The sequence below is a fragment of the Cupressus sempervirens genome, chromosome 1, assembly GCF_028749045.1.
Source record: "Cupressus sempervirens isolate cs-2001-9-10 chromosome 1, ASM2874904v1, whole genome shotgun sequence".
Lineage (NCBI taxonomy): Eukaryota > Viridiplantae > Streptophyta > Pinopsida > Cupressales > Cupressaceae > Cupressus > Cupressus sempervirens.
The window spans coordinates 128,143,452-128,162,114 of NC_143118.1; the positions used below are offsets into that span (position 1 = coordinate 128,143,452).

Consider the following 18,663-nt stretch of genomic DNA (forward strand, 5'->3'; position numbering starts at 1 on the left):
TTACAACCTCTTACAATCAAAATTTTATAGCAAGTTTTATAACATTAAAACATTTTAAATTTAAGTTTGATTCTCTTAACTATCTAAGTTTGTCTTCATAGGTTGCTACTTCATCTACATCTAAGAGAAATTGGAGCGCATAATCCTTCATCCACTAAGTAAAATGTAATCAACTACACTTTAAAAAGTCAAGGGACTTAACATATGTGCATTCCAACTCCTGTCTTGTTTCACAAAAAGAAAGTGGGTACAAGGAACTTAGATGTTGCACCATTGCATACTGCCTTTGATGCATCCACTTACCACTTTCTTGCATTTAATATTGAAGACAAGTCAACCAGAAGCGTGAAAGTGCCACTGCCTGTGATTGGTCAAACAAACTACTGCTTAAATCATCTAATATAGATGGTAATGTCATATTTTTTAAGACCCACATGACATTGACATTGTAATATATTTTATTTTTACAATATAATAATATGTGGTATTCTAAAGTTAAAAACTTTATTACTGCTGTATATATATAAATGTTTTGTTTTTTTTTTAATTTTGTTTTTTCCATGTCTTTGTATGGAGAAACCTGACACACATTTGTTTACCAAACCCACAAAGCAAAGCCCCAGACCCAAACTCAAACCCAAACCTGAACCAGTATTAGGGCAGGTATTTTAGATGTATATAATAAAATTTGAAACCTGAAGTCCTTGAAAGTATTACGTGTTGCTGAAGCATATTTATTACAAACAATTCTGGTAGCTAATATCAAATCAACTATGAAGTATATTAGTTTTAAGTGTAAATAAGCTTCAACAAGATTGCTATCATATGCTACAATAATAAGACTATTAATCTTTCCATTCATATTTTACTTTTTAATCCCAAAACTAAATTCATAAGATTCTGAATGAATTTTTTTTTTAATTCTAGATTTTCATCTATTGCATTTCCCCTACTTAAAACATAAACCACACTGGACCAACATTGAAGATATATTATGTATCAGAGCAAAGAAGCCACAGAAATCTGCTGTAAAATAATATGCTCTAAAATGTCAGATAGAGTCTTCCCATCTCAATGTTAACTTTTAGATAGTCCTAGAACTGTACCAATTAGACACACTGAATTAATCAAGCCACCTAGAAGCATACTCATTGGATTCATACTGAATTATTCAACCAGCTTAGAGTTTCTTGCCTTATAAGATCTCGATTGCAACAAATGCAGACTTTGTAAATTCCAATCAATTCCCAACATAGCAAACTAAGCTGCAGGTCATTTTTTCTTCGAAAGAGTAAGAAAGAGTAAAATCTAATAATTTCTGTCAAGCCCAAGAAGACATTTTAATATCGGGATAATTATGTATGTTTGCAATATTTTAACATCTTTCATTTCAGTAAGAACTAATTACCTCCAATGGAGTTGCATACAAAGAAGGCTTGATCTTTAACTATGTCCTTACAGAAATCATTAACTTGCTTTGCCCAATTCTCGAACGTGTATAGGGAGTTAACTGGAAAATCGTGTGGATTTGGCTTGTCTGAGTATCCATAACCAAGAAGATCAATTGCATAAACCCTGTGGGACTTTGCAAGAACAGGCAGATTCTTCCTCCAGTGATCACTGCAAAAATGAGCCTTACAAAACTGTCATGCCCGACAAATGTATAAATCCTAATCAAAACTAGACACATTTCAGAGAGATTGTATAAGCCATTATTCAACAAAAAAGATAAAAGTAAACTAAGTTGCCTTCCAAAGAATGACTTGACCTACAAAGATACCTGCTACAAACAACGATTAATAATAGGTTCAGATAAAATGCGAAGGTATTTAGAAAATCAATGTTTTCATACCCATGCTTTCTGTTCCATCATTGGAAATCTTGGTATTGAATGATTAGACTAATAATACTGCTTCCTAGTAGCACATTAATAGTCCATTACATAGTGGCAAAACTCTTAACAATTGTGATTTATTGAGATAAATTGTGACTTGGCCCATCAAGTTGGATTGCCGTTTTTTAACTCTGATCCCTGCCACAATTCCCAACTCTCAGTGTTATGACACAATTCCTGGGGTTGCTTAAATGGCAAATAATTAATATAGTGTGGTATTTTCATGCAGTTATTTATTTGCCTGTAAAATACTTCTTTTTAAAAAAATTGTCAGAACCTTATTTTTACACCCAAATTTGGATTTTTCAAAATAACCAACACTGGATCAAAAAAGTACACTCTAGGCACTCATTTTTTACAAATTATCCATTCCATTCTCTCAATCACCGACTTACTAGTTACTAACCTTGGCACCCACATTTTTCCAAAGGTTTGAAGCTTAATTAAAAGCAATAAAGTTATGAAAAATGGCATGACCATGAAGTTCCATGTGGCCTTAAAATGTCTGATCTCAGGGAGGGTTTAATTTCCATATGGATGCTTCCCCGATCCCAATAGGGCTGCTGCTCCCTACCCCCCACTCTGCATTTAGAAAGCAAAACAGAAGTTCTCTTTATGTTTATGAATTTTTTATGTGTTTTTCAATGTCCTTTTTTTCCAGCTTACTTGAAAATGTCTATCTTTTGGTTTTGACAAATCAATACCAAGAAAACAATTTTAACTATGATCCATACATCTTTAGTTATTCAAGCTTAATTGATATCGTTATATTATAGCCAATATAGCATTAATTCATTGCAAGCCTGTTAATTAATAACCATTGTAACCAAAATATATGGGCTCTCAAATAGGTGTATAATCTATGTTCCCCCGAGTTTTTGGGACGGGGACAGTAGTGGACGGCGGGACAGGTTCCTGAGATGGCAAAAACATTTGCTGAATTTGGACATGGGAGGGAATAGTTATATACATATAGGGAAAATATAAAATATATAGTGAAATTTGCATATATACATTACATTCATATGAAGACATGGATAAACCATGCCATTTAAACATTGTAGAACCTTAACTTACAACATTTCAATAATCAAACTCAATGCTCAATATGCTATAATGCATTCATAATTTGGAATTATTGTCAATGTGATGGAGCCCAAATTTTAGAAGCTCCATTCTTATATATTTTATTATTTTCATATCTTTTCGTTTTCTTTATGTTGTGTACCAATGACAAGAGTTCTCATGCCATATGCCGATGATTATAAGAGATCAAATTATACGAGGAAAGGAGCATTATGAAAGGTTTGAATGAGCTATCAGAAGACGTTGATGTGCCAGAGATGAAAGTATTAGTTTTGTTTTTTCCAAGCTGCTAAGTTTTTTCCAAACAACTATATTTGACTGGGCAAAAGCAAGAATTCAATTTTGTAGACAGGGATGTAACATGCTGTATCTTCTAGTTCATCGAATGATCTTTAATTATCTTTATCCAGATTATGATTTCAATCTGAAAGTTGTGATGATACTTACAGTGAAGAGTGTAAAAGCCATAATCTAGAAGTACTCTTCATTTCTGCCTTGAGATCCAGAGATTACAAAAGAATATTGAAAGTGCAGAAGACATTCATACTGATGAATGAGATTAGTCAAGGATTGAAATGAATCAATATAAGTAATCTTACGCAGACCTGCAGGATGGTAGTCGACACAGATTAATAAGGATGAAAGGAGTTGTCAAAGGCATGTATTTGGCATGTATATGAGATTATAGAATGATGAAAATCTTTCACTCAGCAGCAGTTTCATACTATGAAGTTAGCGGCAGTTTCTATATCGATATGTGGAAGCCCCAGTCTCTTTATTTTTCTTCTGCTCCTGCTGCCATATTTTAATGTGGAAATTTTGAAGGAAGCAACGGGACCTCAAGCCACGAAGTTATCAAGTGACGCCATTTTTATACTTGTGATTGCATAGTAGTTCTGGCAAGTTCAAGCCTTTATAAGAAATGGCACCTGGGGCATCGAAGCGACAAAACATTGGCAGGTTTGTTTGGCCATGGAGGAGAGGAAGTATTTCCGAAAACTTCATACCCAATGAATTTTATAAAGGAATAAAAAATTAAAATAATTGTGATCCCAGTCAAAAATTGTGTGCCGGAAAACTCAAAAAATAAAAAAACTCATATTACAGGACCGCAAGCTACGGGAGACGAAGAGCATCCACCGAGTGATTTCTAATAAAAATGGGATAGTAATAATGTTTAGAGCAATCAAATAAGAAAAGTTCCATACGGCATTTTTTAACCAAGGATGCGATTAAGACTTTGTTCAAACGGTGACAAAAAGAAATTATTTAATCTGAAGAGGTGTCATTTAACTAAAAGAAATTATTAGGTAATAATTAAAAATTAGGAAAGGACGTAACTCTTAGTTCAAAGGTTATGTTTCTTTATCCATTATAAATAGAGAGGGAAAATTCAATATGAAAAATATTCATCATTGTAATATCCACACATTTTATTCAATAGAAGAGAAGTATTTTATATTTATTGTATGGAGAGATAAGGGCAATATTATGATTTTGTAATAAAGTTTATTATTTTATTTTTAAATAAAATAAAAATGTCCTTTGTTTACCTTTAATGGCGCGGAGATTTAAACTGCAGGCAAATCGTCCTTCATAATTATATTTTAAAATTCTGTATATGATTTTGTTATCAGATAAGTGGACATGGTCAGTTAGCATTTTAAATTTGATCATCATAGGTGTCGTGAAATATTTAATTGTTTCCGCAACTATGTCCAGTTTGCCTCAGTGGAGTTAAAATTCAATTTGGACTAGTTTAAGATTGCATTATAATTGGTCTGTCGCCTCTGGATTATCAAAATTATTGGCAGTACAAGTGCATTGAACATTATGAAGTTGTATGTAAAAGTTCACCGAAGTTGACTCTATAGCCCGGATGAGCAAAGGCATTGGTCTTTTTATTGAAGTCAAAAAATCCATATATTCCTCCTGCAAGCATCAAATTTATTATTATTCAATTGTTCAAAACATTTAACCATTATCCAACATTCAGTTTCATTCTGATCGAGTTCAAGGACCTTGCCAGCCGAGGCACTCGCAAAGTTTAAATTCGCTATAGAAAACCCTTGAATTGAGTGGTCAGTGTTCAAGGTGAAGGTTTACCCGCCTGGGTGTAGTGGAGCCCGAAGTGCAAGGGAATCTAAGCGATTTTCGTTCGTTGGCCAAAATTTGATTGAGAGATCCTACCGGAGAAGTGGCAAGCTCTTGGATTTCCAATCTATGGTTTTGGAAACCAACAAATTGGCGACTCCGCTGGGGAGAGTTGCTTGCAACAAGTGTTGCGCAGTTACCTAGAGTTTCAAAGTTCGTGGATCAGTATCAGAAAACAGTTGTAACAGTTTGATTGGAAGTGTACTCTACTGGAAGTAAGAACCCGGAAGATAAATACATTCCTCAAAAGAGGTGACGACTCTATTGGATAAAGTTTCAGTTGGTAACTCTGCTGAGGGAAAGGACTCATAAGGAAATAATTTGATCATGCACAATGGAGAATATCTACTATGATCAGGAGATGGATCTATGTTACACTATGGAGGAAGAATACATACACCCTCTAGATGCATTTTTCAATTTGGAAAGATATGAAGGCGAGACATCGGCACATTTGTTTATAAGAATGGTGGATATTTTTCGAAAAGTACCTTCAAACATTATGCCTTCACACAAGGAATTGATACGAAAGTTTTGTGATTTGGGAATATCACCAAAAGATCTTGATTTGATGCTTCTTTTCCAAATAATTGATGAAAGTCCAAGCTATGTATCTCCTTTGGATGCATATTTGAATTTAGAAAAGCAAGAAGATGAATTTGCAACAGAATTCTTCCTAAGAATGTTTTATGCTTATCAAGAAATACCTTCAAAATACAAACCTCCATCATCTGATCTTCTCTACAGGATGCGGGAATTAGGCCTCTTATATGATTGTCAATTTCTTAACTTTCTTGAACTTATGGATAAACAGCTGGTTGTAGATAATAAATGCAGGACTGAAATAACAAATGGGTCAAGTGAAGTTTCAGATTCAAATAGAGATGAAATTTTTGAACATGTTGAAGGAGAATCAGCTCGTGATGATACGTATATGCCTATGGGTGATGATGAATGTGAAAATGAAGAAGAAGATTCTTTGAGTGTAGAGGAAATTTCAGCCTTGTTAGATCTGGAGTATCAAAAACATGTTGAGAAAAATGGTCCAATTTTTTTCTCAATTCACCATGGTGAGCAAGTTGATGAATCAGTGCATTTTAAGGAGGTGTTGAATGAAAGAAGTGATCATTCTGAAGAATCATATTATGGAGATGAAATAGAATTGTACACAATGTGTGAACAGGAAGAAGTTTTAGAGTATATTGCTGATGAGGATATCCCCCTTGCTGGTCAAGCAAATTATGATTCTCAAAGTGATGAAGTTAGGACACTATTTGATGAAACACTTGATGAACTGGGTGAAAGCTCTTTTGAGGCCATGCCTGAATTCTCTATGTTTGTAAACCCTTTGTTTGAGGAGCAAGCAAAAGGAGATATGCCTGAGTTCACCACATTCTCAAATCCATTGTATGAAGAGGATTCTCCATATAGCCAAACCCATCAGCACCATGATGAAGATAGCAGGTCTGATTTTGCAATTGATGAAACTCATGATATGCATATAGAAGATGAGATACCTTTCAGCTCATCCCATGAGCAGGAGTGGCAGCAAACATGTGAAGGAGCGACAGAATCAGCTATGCATAATGAGGAGAATGTGAAGAATAATTCTGAAAAAATTTCGAGTATAATATCTGATGGAGTCCCTGATGAGGGAGAGGCAGCATTTTCTGAATATAAACCATTTTCAGTGTCTTATTGTGAGGATAAGCAATATCTGGAGTATGGGAACAAAGCATATTGTGACTGTAAGGATCATCCATTCAGCAAAAATCATAGAGCACATGATGATTTCTTGAAGGCTAAACATGAGACGGATACCAAAGAATGCATTGGTAAAATAGAAGCAATATGTATCATTCATAGAAGTGATGGCATCATGATCAGCAGGTTGAAAGTGTTACATGATGAGAACTTTGTGTTTGATAGAGGGAAGAATTTATGTTCATTATTGGGGGGGGGGGCCTAGGGCCACCAAATTTTCACCTTGCATCATGTTAAGCATGAATGCTTGGTCTGCTCTCCAAAGATAGCTGGGATTTCGCCATGCTCATAGGGAGCATACGTCCCCAGAAAGAGCCACTGATGGAGCCCAAATTTTAGAAGCTCCATTCTTATATATTTTCATATCTTTTCGTTTTTTTTATGTTGTGTACCAATGACAAGAGTTCTCATGCCATATGCCGATGATTATAAGAGATCAAATTATATGAGGAAAGGAGCATTATGAAAGGTTTGAATGAGCTATCAGAAGATGTTGATGTGCCAGAGATGAAAGTATTAGTTTTTTTTTTTCCAAGCTGCTAAGTTTTTTCCAAACAACTATATTTGACTGGGCAAAAGCAAGAATTCAATTTTGTAGACAGGGATGTAACATGCTGTATCTTCTAGTTCATCGAATGATCTTTAATTATCTTTATCCAGATGATGATTTCAATCTGAAAGTTGTGATGATACTTACAGTTAAGAGTGTAAAAGCCATAATCTAGAAGTACTCTTCATTTCTGCCTTGAGATCCAGAGATTACAAAAGAATATTGAAAGTGCAGAAGACATTCATACTGATGAATGAGATTAGTCAAGGATTGAAATGAATCAATATAAGTAATCTTACGCAGACCTGCAGGATGGTAGTCGACACAGATTAATAAGGATGAAAGGAGTTGTCAAAGGCATGTATTTGGCATGTATATGAGATTATAGAATGATGAAAATCTTTCACTCAGCAGCAGTTTCATACTATGAAGTTAGCGGCAGTTTCTATATCGATATGTGGAAGCTCCAGTCTCTTTATTTTTCTTCTGCTCCTGCTGCCATATTTTAATGTGGAAATTTTGAAGGAAGCAACGGGACCTCAAGCCACGAAGTTATCAAGTGACGCCATTTTTATACTGGTGATTGCATAGTAGTTCTGGCAAGTTCAAGCCTTTATAAGAAATGGCACCTGGGGCATCGAAGCGACAGAACACTGGCAAGTTTGTTTGGCCGTGGAGGAGAGGAAGTATTTCCGAAAACTTCATACCCAATGAATTTTATAAAGGAATAAAAAAATAAAATAATTGTGATCCTAGTCAGAAATTGTGTGCCGGAAAACTCAAAAAAAAAAAAAAAAAACTCATATTACAGGACCGCAGGCTACGGGAGACGAAGAGCATCCACCGAGTGATTTCTAATAAAAATGGGATAGTAATAATGTTTAGAGCAATCAAATAAGAAAAGTTCCATACGGCATTTTTTAACCAAGGATGCGATTAAGACTTTGTTCAAATGGTGACAAAAAGAAATTATTTAATCTGAAGAGGTGGCATTTAACTAAAAGAAATTATTAGGTAATAATTAAAAATTAGGAAAGGACGTAACTCTTAGTTCAAAGGTTATGTTTCTTTATCCGTTATAAATAGAGAGGGAAAATTCAATATGAAAAATATTCATCATTGTAATATCCACACATTTTATTCAATAGAAGAGAAGTATTTTATATTTATTGTATGGAGAGATAAGGGCAATATTATGATTTTGTAATAAAGTCTATTATTTTATTTTTAAATAAAATAAAAATGTCCTTTGTTTACCTTTAATGGCGCGGAGATTTAAACTGCAGGCGAATCGTCCTTCATAATTATATTTTAAAATTCTGTATATGATTTTGTTATCAAATAAGTGGACATGGTCAGTTAGCATTTTAAATTTGATCATCATAGGTGTCGTGAAATATTTAATTGTTTCCACAGCTGTGTCCAGTTTGTCTCAGTGGAGTTAAAATTCAATCTGGACTAATTTAAGATTGCATTATAATTGGTCTGTCACATCTGGATTATCAAAATTATTGGCAGTACAAGTGCATTGAACATTATGAAGTTGTATGTAAAAGTTCACCGAAGTTGACTCTATCGCCCGGATGAGCAAAGGCACTGGTCTTTTTATTGAAGTCAGAAAATCCATATATTCCTCCTGCAGGCATCAAATTTATTATTATTCAATTGTTCAAAACATTTAACCATTATCCAACATTTCTGTTTCATTCTGATCGAGTTCAAGGACCTTGCCAGCCGGGGAACTCGCAAAGTTTAAATTCGCTATAGAAAACCCTTGAATTGAGTGGTCAATGTTTACCCGCTTGGGTGTAGCGGATCCCGAAGTGCAGGGGAATCTAAGCAATTTTTGTTCGTTGGCCAAAATTTGATTGAGAGATCCTACCGGAGAAGTGGCAGGCTCTTGGATTTTCAATCTACGGTTTTGGGAACCAACACAATGTACATGTAATATTAATATAATAACATACAAATTTGAAATATACCCAAGAACATAATTTAGAATTCATTTCCATTAGCAACAAGAACAATAGCCCACCTTTCAAATTGAAACACACTACTATCATTTAATTTTGAAACTACACTTCTATTCATTCTAAGTGGACTGATGTAGGGTGTAATAAAGCATTTATATAATTTAAGATAGTTAGTAATTGGGTTGGGTGGGTTAGGAAGTGAGGGGGTGCGTCCGTTGGTCTCCCTAACAAATCGAGCACTATTTAAGAACATTGGAACATGAATGATGTACTATTGGTTCTTGGCAATAAATAAAGAATAATATTTCCCTTGTAAATATCAGGTACGGTTGCCATTCATAATAATTGCTTAGATTGGTATTGGTAATATCCAATTCATGTTTGATCTATCCACTACATTCTACATTTTGGCAATGTTGCCTAAGTTCGAACCTGGAGGTCCCACTATAGACGGATGGAATTATTGGCAAGCTATTACTATCACAAGTACGGGTCGTTAACAACCACAGGGAAGGAAAAGACGAACTAGGTGACAAGGGTTGGTGGAAACGAGGGAAGTCTCGATTGCCAGTACGTGCAAGAGGAAGCCAGCAAGGAGCAGTTCCTCAAAACACAGTACGAAACGAGCTTTTGATAACTGCCGACCTCATATGATTGTGTCGAAAAACGACCCGAGGCTAGAGTCTTGGAGACTTGGTCTGCAAGACATTTGTCCTGTACAAGAAATCTATCTCATACGAGAAATCAATCCTATATGAGAATCTGTCATGTACAAGAAAATCTATCCTGTACAAGAATCTGTCCTGAATGAGAAATCCCTTCCATACGAGAATTTGTCCTGTACAAGAATCCCAACTATACGAGAAGTATGCCAGCACACTAGGAGGCGTTTGATGAATGCTAATAACCTAGAAGACAAATAGCGAAAGAGATAGAATGGCTACAGGGAAGCAACAATTGCCAAAATTTATGGGGGAAGGAACCGAGGATCCGACACGACATTGTAAAATTTGTATTACTATATGGCAGGCAAATGGGGAGAATGACACTAATAAATGGTTAAAGGCATTTCCTGCCACACTAAGGGGTATGGCTTTTGATTGGTACGCAAATTTAGAGGCCAGGAAGAAGGACACATGGAAGGATCTCCGCACAGCCTTCGAGGAAGAATTCAAACTCCTAAGGGACGATGATGAGATCGTAACAAAAATAAACAACACGAGACAAGGGAAAAATGAATCGGTGAGAGCTTATAGCGGGAGGCTAAAGGAGCTTGTAGGGAAATTGGATTACAAACCTATAGATGAGCTAAATAAAAGATGGTTTATTGAAGGGCTAACTCTCTCTCTAAGGAGGAAAATGAAAATTGTTCCACCATCATCATTTGCCAAGGCATGTACTCACACAATGGATATAAAGAGTGAAAGCAAAACTACTAAAGGAAGAAGACATGGAAGTGGAAGCGAGAGTTCAAAAGGAAGTGGGGATGAGTTTAAAACTATCCAAGCTTTGTGGAAGGTCATGATGAGGATGATCCGAGAACTAACTGCAAGCAAGGGGGAGAAAAGAGAAGGAAAAGAACTATGATGCCCACAATGTGAGAAGGAAGGACACAAAGAATAATTGTCCCCGAAAGGCATTCTATGGCATATGTCAAGCATTGGGGCACTCTATTAAGTACTGTCCCTACAATTTGAAGGCCCGCAGTGCTCAAGTATTGTTTATTCAAGAAGAACCATGCACACCTCCTTTCACTCCTCTACGTAACATAAGCGTGGAAGCATCACTTGGAGGATGCCGAAACAACAAGAGAGGCAACAACAACAACAATAATAACACTCCAAAGAGCAGAATACGGTACGAATCCAGGGGGTGGCCTATGATACAATGTAGGAGGTGTCATGAATGGGGACACTTCGTACACGAGTGTCACAGTGGTGGACAGACTGGAAGGATGCTTTGTAAGTGGTGCGGACTGAGCAACCACTAGGATGCCAACTGCCCCAAATAGAAAAGTGTGAACATGCTTGAGCCAGAAGAGGAAGTATTGGCTATCATGCGGATGCAGAGGAGAAAACTTTCATATCCTGACATGAGTATGAAAAAGAAGAAGTTGAACGAGGCTAGGAAGATGATCCAAGACGTCATGGAGGAGCAAAGAGTAAGTACTTCTATCTCCTTTCACTAAATCAATTTGGGAAAGTAATATCATGAAGCAAGTCCTTGAGGCCATTGTACTAGTAAAGATTGGAGATCTATTAGAAACCCTACCACATTTGAAGGTGGCAATAGCACATGGAACCAATACTAAGGAGGAACCACTGAAGGAGGAAGTAAAAGAAAGGAAGGATAATAAAATTGTGCTATAGTTGGAAGAGTGTTCAAAGGATGGAACATGTTCTCTAAATAGATTGTTTGATTAGCAAATAAAGGAGTACGAGGTGTTTGAACCAAATTGTAATATGCTGGAAATTGTCAAGGGGGAGGGAGAGGAAGCCACGTACCCTAAGGAGTACAAGGAATACAAAGAAGGAATGGTACAGATAGATGATACACCAGCCCACCGATTCGGGGAAGACGAGAAGATAAAGTACAAAGTGCCAAGGGCAGTAGGACTTAACTTGAGAAATCAAAAGGAAACACCAGCAGAGACAACAAGCCATAACAAGGTATGTGAGTCACATAAGGGTAGGGAATTTTCGTGCAAGCACATGATAGGAGAAAAAATAGATAAAAGGAATAAGGGTCGGACTAAACGAAGTCGAAGACTTATAAGAGGCAACAACACCTTGAACAGGGAACCATCACTCACACAAGCCAAGGCACTAAGAACCAGAGCCTTACGCGCATGTACAACTATGAGGAGGAAAGGAACAGTCCATACATGTGTGCGAAGGTACGGATTGTCCGTACAAGCACCAAGGAAACACGGAGGCCGCACGGATTGCTCGTACAACTCATATGGGAAGGAGACGCAGAGCTCGTGCAAGTCGTACAGAAGGGAACAGAGGTCGTACAAGTCGTACGGAAAGGAGGAGCAAAGGTCATACGAGTTGTACAGAAGGGAAGCATGGAGGCCATGTGTACATCCGTACACATATGACAAAGAGTGGTGGAAGAAGTGGTACAATACGTACTTCAAGGGGAGAACATGTCATGGAGAAATTGGAGAAATCTCACAAGGACATAGAAACAAAAGGTTGGATCAAAACTAGAATCAAAATTGCCAAAATAGTTGCACAATATTGCAAAATGGTAGGGACAAGTATTGGCAACCCAAGCAAAGAGAAGGAGATTCCATACACACACGTGAAGAACAAACTCAAACAATGGAAGAAGGCCACAGGAGGATTAGAATTTTCATACGAAACAAGAGGACACAGTAGAAGGAAAAAAATTGACCGTATGACAAGAAGAAATGATGTACCAGAGGATGGAGTGACTCCATTGTACGATGTATGGACTGCAGAGGACCATGCATCGTACCTTAGAGGAAGTTGGATTGGTTGAGCTAGGCATAGCTGTAAAAGTTGACTTCTTTTTGGGGCAGGGATATTGTAGGTTGTAATAAAGCATTTATGTAATTTAAGATAGTAATTGGGTTGCGTTACTTAAGATGCGAGGGGGTGTGTCTGTTGGCCTCCCTAACCAACCAAGCACTATTTAAGAACATTGGAACATGAATGATGTACTGCTTGGCAATAAATAAAGAATAATATTTCCCTTGTGAATATCAGCTACGATTGCCATTCGTAATAATTGCTTAGATTGGTATTGGTAAAATCCAATTCATGTTTGATCTATCCTGTATTGTAAACATTCTACAACTGATATTAATACTAAAAGGTCCTCTATACAACTTTGATCATGATATAGCTTTGTTACAGTAAGATGGTATCTTGAATCAACTTCCAATATTCACCATATATTCCACAAAGGACCCAAATCAACCCAAGATCAACCAAGCACTTATGTATTGCCAAAAAATGACATATGGATGCATGTTCTAGGCCTATAATGCACTTTTCAGACTTTCCCAGCACCTTGCAAATAGTCTGTTATATAATTTTGAGCGTGTAGCATGACTGTAACAGCAATATTAATTCCATGATTCTTAATGTAATGTTGTCAAATACTAATTAGAAGGCCCCAAATAGCAAGAATTAACTACCAAACAATAATAAGAATGTTAGGGTGAACTTGTAAGGAGGGACCCACTTTAAAATTAAAAATAAATGTTCTATAAAAGAAAATTATTTTATAAGTGTCCATCCGTCCTAAGGACTTCCAAGGCATCCCCAACTGTCCCTGAGACTTACACACGTTCCCAAAAAAATTCCCAAAGTCCCCAAATTTCTAGCGCGTTTCCTGGGAATTTTCAAAAAAGGGGGATGGGATGGGGACATCCCCTAGCCATCCCCAATTCCCCGAAATGTTTCCGGTACGAGGACTAGAATTTTTAGGTTGGGGTAACACAGTGTATAATGGATATCCATGAATCACTAAGTTTCAATCCTTCTTTATTGTGATTATTAGAGAGATTCCCATTCTTAATAAATTCGTGATTTTTCCTCGTTAAAATGTAGTGCTCTCACCAATTCTTTTGAAGTTTACCTTGGTGAATGTCATAGATTAGGGGCATACTATATATAATTCATGTTCAACTACACAAGATAGGATTTTCTGCTTGTAGTTGTTAGGTTCAGCAAATTTTGGCATTGCATTGCGCAATTTATAGCTTTGAAAGACCGAAATGTGTTTAAAAAGGCAAATAGTCAAGTTCTGATTTAAAAGGTGGGATCATTGAAATTGAAGTCTATCGAGATCATGATATAATGGGTTGGGTGTAAGATCTGAAGTGTATTTAAATTTCGGCTAGTTTATTAGTCTAAAGTTCTATATAAAGGCATTTTTATGCATAAGGGCCTTAAAATCCTTACAAATTTTTTTTTTTAGTATTTTTGTTCAAAATGGCTAATATCCTAAAGAAAATTAATTTTTCTATACAAAAATACACAAAATCCAAACAATACATGAATTCTCCTTCATATTTTGATCAAAACCCAGACTATACATGAATTTCCCCTAATATTTTCATCAATATCTGGACTACACATGAATTTCCCTTCATATTTTGATCAATATCTGGACTATACATATATATTCCTTCTTATTTTGGCATTTCAGAAAAAAATCTAAGTGTTGGAAGTCAAAATCCAAGCATACCATGAATTTCCACCACTTTGGATGATTTGGAACATGAAAAAATTTCGAAGTGTCAAATTTGTTTGGACTACAGTGATTTTTCCCTCAAGAGAAGTTTGGAGCTTGAAAATTTTTCAAGGCTAGGGTGATTTTGCCCTCAAGAAATTTGGAGCTGGAAAATTTTTCTAAGCCTGAAAATTGTCTAGACTAGGGTTTTTTTTCCCTCAAGAGGAGATTAGAAGGTGGAAATTTTTCAAAGTTCCATTTTTTTTCTAACTAGGGTGATTTTTCCCTCGAGATGAGTTCAGAATTCCAAGTTTTTTTTATTAGTGTTGGAAATGTCCATACTAGGGTCGATTTCCCTCCTTGTGATGGCAAAGTGAGATCAATTTTTTTTAAAGTACAAGGTAAATTCCATCCAAGCCATGATCAATTTTCCCCGCCTTGCATGGATGGAGATGGAGTTTGGATATGGTCTCAAGTCCATACAAATTGTGAAATTCAGCAAATTTGAGAATCTCAGCATGGATCATTTTTCCTATGAGAGCATTATTTTCCTATTTAATTTAAATAAAGGGGGAAATCAATGAAGCCAAAATTAGAAGCTTCTAGAGAGGGGACTTTTAGTCTCCATTATGTAGCCTTAATTTTAGTCTTGATTTTTTAGTATGAAGAGTTAGCAAAACTGGAAAGCTAGTGTTGGATTCTAGGTTACAAGAAGGATATCATGGAGAAATTTGAAATATATTGTCCACTGAGAGCAACTATCTTATGCTCATCTATGAATAGTTAGCCAGGATTGATAAGCAGTAGATTATGAACAGTTAGCCATGATCCGTTTAAAGAGAGCTTATTCAAATATTGCTACATTAAAATGGAGCATTAACTGTTATCTTTGGTCAAGATTATGATAGATGAGGAAGATCAGAAACTGAGCAAATCCTTATCGCCAGAGTTGATATACCAGCCTCAGGAGAATGTTTGAAGCTTTCCCTTATCTGGAGTGGTCGAATTGTGCTGCCCAGGTTTTTAACAAGATGTGGCAGATAAAGAGAAGGCATAGAGAAAGGGAGAGCGATTAATTGCAGAGTTAAAAACCACTAAGTTCAACTTGTCATTGTTCAGGCCTATTAATAATCTGCAGCAAATAGTTGAGCATTTGTATAGAGGCAAAGATCTTAATAGACCAAGTCAAACTGCATATCCAGAAAATAATGAACACTATAGTTCCTGCTGACAGCAAATCATTCAAGTGAATAATCCACACCATTCATATATATTTGCAAACAATGATATTGATGAGTTAGTCAGACATTCAGGCAAACAAAAGAGGAAGTGGTCAAAACTGAAGTTAGAATGCATGACATGGCACAGATGAGTTATCATACAAAATATGTCGCAGAAGCAAAGTGGGAAAGAGAAACAAAACTATATCGAGCATATGAAATAAAGAATGAATTCGGTTGTCTCATTCTTACTGACGGTACACTCATATTAGCAGCGTTAAAGCCTTGAATGGAGGAAACATGTTTGTAAAATCACAAGGACTTGTAGAGGAAAATGTATACTCCAGAGGTGCGGCAAGTAAGTCTGATATATAAATAAAACAAAGACTTCATGCCTTGAAGAGATGATAGAAATCAAGAGCTATATGGAGAATATGATGAAGACTCCACACATGAAAGCCGGTATGAAGGAGATGTGCATTAGACAGGGGCAAAACACAAGTACGATTGAATATTATATAGAAATCAAAGACTATCATGGTGAAGAACAAATCTGTTACTGGAATTGCATCGAACTCTTCAAATGCTCAATGTTTTCCCTCACGAGCAATTACTGCAACCCCAAGGGGAATCTAGGCAAAGAATGCTTCATATAATTGGCAGTGGAAATATGGTAGGTTGGAAGTTTTACGGCAATGAATATAATTGCAAAAAAAATATGCATGAACCTGCACAGATACAAAGACAACAATAATAGCATTGACTTCATCAGCGGCAAAAAGGATGTGAATAAAGAAATTGCAGACTTCAGATCATATGAGATATTGTCAAAATCCTTCCTTCTACTTGAGGGTCTCTACAAAAATTATGGCAAATGCAAAATTCCACCATTGATGCCAGCTTTTTGCTTCCGTTAAAATGGAGTTGTTCAAGTATTACAGATACCCACCGTGTAAATAACATCATACGGCAGTGCCAAAATAGAAGGATATTTATTGGAATCGAAGGTGTAAGGGATGGGAAGTACCGATAATGTTCTGGAAATGTTTTTTTTCCAATATACAGAGGGCATCAAATAATCCTATCATCGATAATAAATGAAATGAAAATTTTTTAATGATGTCCACGAGGCCATAAGCCTAAGGGACCACCATAGAACTGCCTATTTAGATTGATGCAATTTCTCCAAGCTGTCCTTTTTGTTGTGGATCTGCAGAAGTAAGATGGCCCCCTTGAAGAGTCTTGGTCCTTCGAAAGGGTCTTTTATGCTGTTCACTTTTAAAATTTCTTTGTGTTGGTTGCGAATGTCCTCGTATGTGGTGCAATCCTTCACATAGTGTCACTCCATTTCCACCACTCCCTCTTTGCAAAATCTACAAATTTTGTCCTCGTGCTCTTCCTTAGGATCTTCCATCTACCAGTTTCACACCTCAAACGGTGTGATGCAATTAATGATGTTAAAGGAAGATTATTATTGCAAGGGTTTTAATTATTTCTAATCCTTCACTTTGAAAAGTCATAATCTCCTTTGAATAAGGTATATACTATATATATATGAACGATATTTTAAAAGAAAGAAGACAGATAGGAACATCCATATCCAAAAAGAAGTAAAAGAAATATATTTTTGTACGGAGGAATAAGGGGCTAATAATATGACTTTGTAATGTAAATTCAATTATTTTATTTTAATAATAAAATAAAAGATCCTTTGTTTATATTTATTTGAGACATGGAGAATTAAACTTCAGATGCTTTGTCCTTTATAATCATTTTTCCAATTTTGTATACAATTTAAATATCAAATAAGTGGACACAGTGATTTAGCATCTTGAATATGATCATCATAGATATTGTGAAATATCGAATTGTTTCTGTATCTGTGTCCAGTCTGTCTCCCTATTGGAGGAGTTAAAGTTCAATCTGGACTAATTTAAGTTTGCATGTATATTTGATCTGTTGCATCTTGATTATTTAATTGTTGACACTGATAGTATCGTAGATCATTATAAAGTTGTACATTGTAATCTTCATTGTAGTTGACTCTATTGCCCAAATAAGTTAAACCACCAGTCTATTGAATTTATATTTTAAGTCAAAAAATCTATAACTTCCTTCTTACAACCTCAAATCCATTATTTAAAAATCATACACAAAACATTCAATTCAAAATACTCAGCATTCAATTTCATTTTGATTGAGCTTGAGGACCTTGCCAGCCGAAGAACTCCAAAGCTAAAATTCGCTTTAGAAAAGATCTAAACCAAGTGATCAAGTTTGAGGAGAAGGTCTACCCGCCTAGGTGTAGCAAAGTCTAAAGTGCAAGGCAATCAAAGTGATTCTCATTCATTGGCCATAATTGATTGCAAAATCTTATCGGAGAAGTGGCAGGCTCTTGGATTTCCAATTTGCGATTTTGGAAACTCACAATTGGATTGGCGACTCCGCTAGGGAGAGTTGCTCACAATATATATTGTGAAGTTACCAAGAGTTTCAGTTTTTGTAGACCAAAATCAAAAAGTAGTTTTATCAGTTTGTTTGGAAGTGTACTCTAGTGGAAGTGAGAACTCGGAAGATCAACACATTCCTCAAAAGAGGTGGAGACTCTATTTAAAAGGATTTCAGTTGGTAGCTCTATTGAGGGAGAAGACTTAGAAGGAAATGATTTGATCTATGGAGAATTTGTACTATGATCAGAAAGATGTTACACCATGAAGGAAGCACACATACACCCCTTGGATGCATTTTTCAATTTGGAAAGATATGAAGGTGAATCCACAACACATTTGTTCATAAGGATGGTGAATTTTT

At 36.0% G+C, this 18,663-nt stretch overlaps 1 protein-coding gene and 1 long non-coding RNA gene across 3 annotated transcripts in view; one reads left to right on the forward strand and one right to left on the reverse strand.

The window, feature by feature from the left end:
* LOC149576495 (uncharacterized) overlaps positions 1-18,663 on the forward strand; it is a 45,221-nt gene that overhangs the window by 14,492 nt on the left and 12,066 nt on the right. The window contains exon 2 of one of the 2 annotated variants that reach the window (XR_016361592.1): positions 102-195. The exons of the other annotated variant lie outside the window; for it this stretch is intronic. This is a non-coding gene — a long non-coding RNA (uncharacterized LOC149576495). Of the gene's footprint in view, positions 1-101; positions 196-18,663 lie in introns of those variants that run through there. 2 annotated transcript variants of the gene reach the window in all.
* LOC149576496 (alpha/beta-Hydrolases superfamily protein) overlaps positions 1-18,663 on the reverse strand; it is a 49,533-nt gene that overhangs the window by 11,271 nt on the left and 19,599 nt on the right. Inside the window, exon 4 of the mRNA XM_089817437.1 lies at positions 1,409-1,620. Within this exon, the coding sequence (XP_089673563.1) occupies positions 1,409-1,620 (212 nt within the window). The remainder of the gene's footprint in view (positions 1-1,408; positions 1,621-18,663) is intronic.